Source organism: Rhinolophus ferrumequinum, chromosome 22, assembly GCF_004115265.2.
Source record: "Rhinolophus ferrumequinum isolate MPI-CBG mRhiFer1 chromosome 22, mRhiFer1_v1.p, whole genome shotgun sequence".
Lineage (NCBI taxonomy): Eukaryota > Metazoa > Chordata > Mammalia > Chiroptera > Rhinolophidae > Rhinolophus > Rhinolophus ferrumequinum.
In genome coordinates, this window is record NC_046305.1 from 30,052,070 (window position 1) to 30,055,870 (window position 3,801).

The 3,801-nt window shown below is 43.2% G+C and overlaps 1 protein-coding gene across 1 annotated transcript; it reads left to right on the plus strand.

The window, feature by feature from the left end:
* The first annotated feature begins 322 nt into the window (after nucleotides 1-322).
* On the plus strand, nucleotides 323-1,761 carry LOC117014314 (elongation factor 1-alpha 1-like). The gene has a single exon (XM_033092015.1). It carries the CDS (start codon nucleotides 385-387, stop codon nucleotides 1,759-1,761), a length of 1,377 nt encoding a protein of 458 aa, XP_032947906.1. The 5' UTR covers nucleotides 323-384.
* Nucleotides 1,762-3,801: the final 2,040 nt, after the last annotated feature.

A 3,801-nucleotide genomic window follows, 5' to 3' on the forward strand; every position in this document is an offset into this window, starting at 1 on the left:
TAAGAAATTGTATATTTATATTGTATATTTATATTGTATATTTATACAATAGAGTATTACTTAGCCATGAAGAGGAATGAAATGTTACCATTTGCAACGATATGAATGGACCTATAGAACATTATGCTAGGTGAAATAAGTCAGACCTAGAAAGACAAATACCATATGATCTCACTTATATGTGGAATCTAAAGAATAGAATAAATGAACAAACTCATCAGGAACAGTCTCAGATATAGAGAAACAACTGAGCGTTGCTAGATGGAAGTGGGGGGCATGAGGGAGAAGATGAGGGGATTAGAAAGCACAAATTTGGCTTTTTTCGCAACGGGTTTGCCGCCAGAACACAGGTGTAGTGAAAACCACCGCTGAATCTAACCCAAAATGGGAAAGGAAAAGACACACATCAACATCGTCGTCATTGGACACGTAGATTCCGGCAAGTCTACCACTACTGGTCATCTGATCTACAAATGTGGTGGGATCGACAAAAGAACCATTGAAAAATTTGAGAAGGAGGCTGCTGAGATGGGAAAAAGCTCCTTCAAGTATGCCTGGGTCTTGGATAAACTGAAAGCTGAACGTGAGCGTGGGATCACCATTGATATCTCCCTGTGGAAATTCGAGACCAGCAAGTATTATGTGACCATCATTGATGCCCCAGGACACAGAGACTTTATCAAAAACATGATTACAGGCATATCTCAGGCTGACTGTGCTGTCCTGATTGTTGCTGCTGGTGTTGGTGAATTCGAAGCAGGTATCTCCAAGAATGGGCAGACCCGTGAGCATGCCCTTCTGGCTTACACACTGGGTGTGAAACAACTGATTGTTGGTGTTAACAAAATGGATTCCACTGAGCCGCCTTACAGCCAGAAGAGATACGAGGAAATCGTTAAGGAAGTCAGCACCTACATTAAGAAAATTGGCTACAACCCTGACACAGTCGCATTTGTGCCAATTTCTGGTTGTAATGGTGACAACATGCTGGAGCCAAGTGCTAACATGCCTTGGTTCAAGGGATGGAAAGTCACCCGTAAGGATGGCAGTGCCAGTGGAACCACACTGCTTGAAGCTCTGGATTGTATCCTGCCACCAACTCGTCCAACTGACAAGCCTTTGTGTCTGCCCCTCCAGGATGTCTACAAAATTGGTGGTATTGGCACTGTCCCTGTGGGCCGAGTGGAGACTGGTGTTCTCAAACCCGGCATGGTGGTCACCTTTGCTCCAGTCAATGTTACAACTGAAGTAAAGTCTGTTGAAATGCACCATGAAGCTTTGAGTGAAGCTCTTCCTGGGGACAATGTGGGCTTCAATGTCAAGAATGTGTCTGTCAAAGATGTTCGTCGTGGCAATGTGGCTGGTGACAGCAAAAATGACCCACCAATGGAGGCAGCTGGCTTCACTGCTCAGGTGATTATCCTGAACCATCCAGGCCAAATCAGTGCCGGATATGCACCTGTGCTTGATTGTCACACAACTCACATTGCTTGCAAATTTGCTGAGCTGAAGGAGAAGATTGATCGTCGTTCAGGGAAAAAGCTGGAAGATGGCCCCAAGTTTTTGAAATCTGGTGATGCTGCCATTGTTGACATGGTTCCTGGCAAGCCCATGTGTGTTGAGAGCTTCTCTGACTACCCTCTTCTTGGTCATTTTGCTGTTCGTGACATGAGTTGCCGTGGGTGTCATCAAAGCAGTGGACAAGAAAGCAGCTGGAGCTGGCAAGGTCACCAAGTCTGCCCAGAAAGCTCAGAAGGCTAAATGAATATTATCCCCTATACCTGCCACCCCAGTCTTAATCAGTGGTGGAAGAACGGTCTCAGAACTGTTTGTCTCAATTGGCCATTTAAGTGTAATAGTAAAAGACTGGTTAATGATTACAATGCATCGTAAAACCTTCAGAAGGAAAGGAGAATGTTTTGTGGACCATTTGTTTTTTTGTGTGGCAGTTTTTAAGTTATTAGTTTTTAAAATCAGTACTTTTTAATGGAAACAACTTGACCAAAAATCTGTCACAGAATTTTGAGACCCATTAAAACAAAGTTTAATGAGAAAAAAAAAAAAGAAAGCACAAATTTGTAACCACAAGATTGCCACATGGATACAAAAGACAGTTTAGGAAATATAATCAATAATGTAAAGATTTTGTAGGGTATCCGAGGGACACTTGTCTTGTTAGGGAGATCACTTCATGGGCAGTATAGATCCCTGACCACTGCAGTAAAGCTGAATAATAATGAATGTCAACTATACTTTTATATGTATATATATTTACAGGATGTGGAGTACAGCATAGGAAATAGAGTCAGTGGAATTGTAACAGCTATATATGATGTCAGAGGGGCAGTAGAATGGGGGAAGGGAGAATCACTTTGTGAGAGGTATAAATGTCTATTACATTGTTTTGTACACCTGAAGTTAATAAAAAAAATTATTAGGAAAAGGGAAATCAACTTAAATAAATGACACTAATATCATTAGTCATTATTCTTTGTCATTATTCTTGTCCTTAGAACCTGATCAGGGACTGGAATGGTGAGGAGAACCCTCTAATTCTTACCCAGTGGTGACTTTACCACTCCTCTTTTTGCCCTCGGGTCCAGTTCTAGAATTTGAGCCCCAGGGAAACCATTATCTTTGCGTTCTACTCCACTGGAGTAGGGGGATTGGAATAGGTGGGGCTCTGGGAGCCATCTCAGGTTGGGTGACACCCTGTGACAGCAAGAAATACACGATATTCACTATGACTGTAAATAAGAATGGGAGAGAAGCTAGTAAGAAAAGAGGGTTCAGAAACTTAGAAAAATCAGCAGTCAGAAAAACCAGGGTGATGATAGGGTGATGCAATTGGTGTGGGACCTTTCAACATGATCCCTATGGTGGGGGAGGAACAGAAAGAGACAGGATGGCCAAAGGGGGACCTCTGTTGGCAGAGCAGACAGGCACCCGGCTAAAGGACTCTGGTCACTCAGTAACTCAATTTTCCATTTGACTTGGCTTTAAAATTAATCTGGATGCTGTAGCAGGAGGGGAAATGTCAAGAGGTCTCAGGCCAGGACTAGCTGAATCTCTTATAGCTCATGCTGCAACACTGAAGTGAACGACACAGCAAGAGCTTGTCAGTGTCAGCAGAGGGCACTGTTTCCTACTCAACTGTTTGGGCTTACTTTGAAAAACTGGGCTGATGGAGAAAAGAGGCTCAGCCAGAAAGAGTCTGGGGCGGATGGGTGGCTCAGATGGTTAGAGCGCAAGCTCTGGGCAACAGGGCTGCCAGTTCGATTCCCACATGGGCCAGCGAGCTGTGCCCTCCGTAACTAGAATGAAGACAACGAGCTGCCACTGAGCTGAGCTCTCAGTTCGACTCCTGCAAGGGATGGTGGTTGCTGCAGCTGACCTCCCGGGCAGCCGGATGGCTCAGTTGGTTGGTTGAAAAACACACTGTCTCCCAATAAAGTCCTGGAAATACACACTGTTCTGCAATAAAGTCTTTTTCCCCAATAAAGTCCTGCTCTCCTTCCCCAATAAAATCTTAAAAAAAAAAACAAAAACAAAGAATAAGGAAGAATCAAATTAGCCCTTCCTCTCAGCCAGGTGGGATCTAGAGTGTCTTGTTCAGAGCTAGGACAATGATCACCTGTATGGTGCAACCAGCAGTACTACCTGATGTTGGAAGAATATTAGACTTTGGTTTCTTGTTTATTGGCATTTATGCTATAAGAATATATGAGGTGGGATTAAAAAAATACGGAGAATGTTTAAATAAAAATATTTATTACACTAAAAGCCACATTGCCATTAATC

Excerpts from the sequence above, each read along its gene's own strand:
- LOC117014314 (XM_033092015.1), top strand. The coding sequence starts at position 385 with ATGGGAAAGGAAAAGACACACATCAACATCGTCGTCATTGGACACGTA.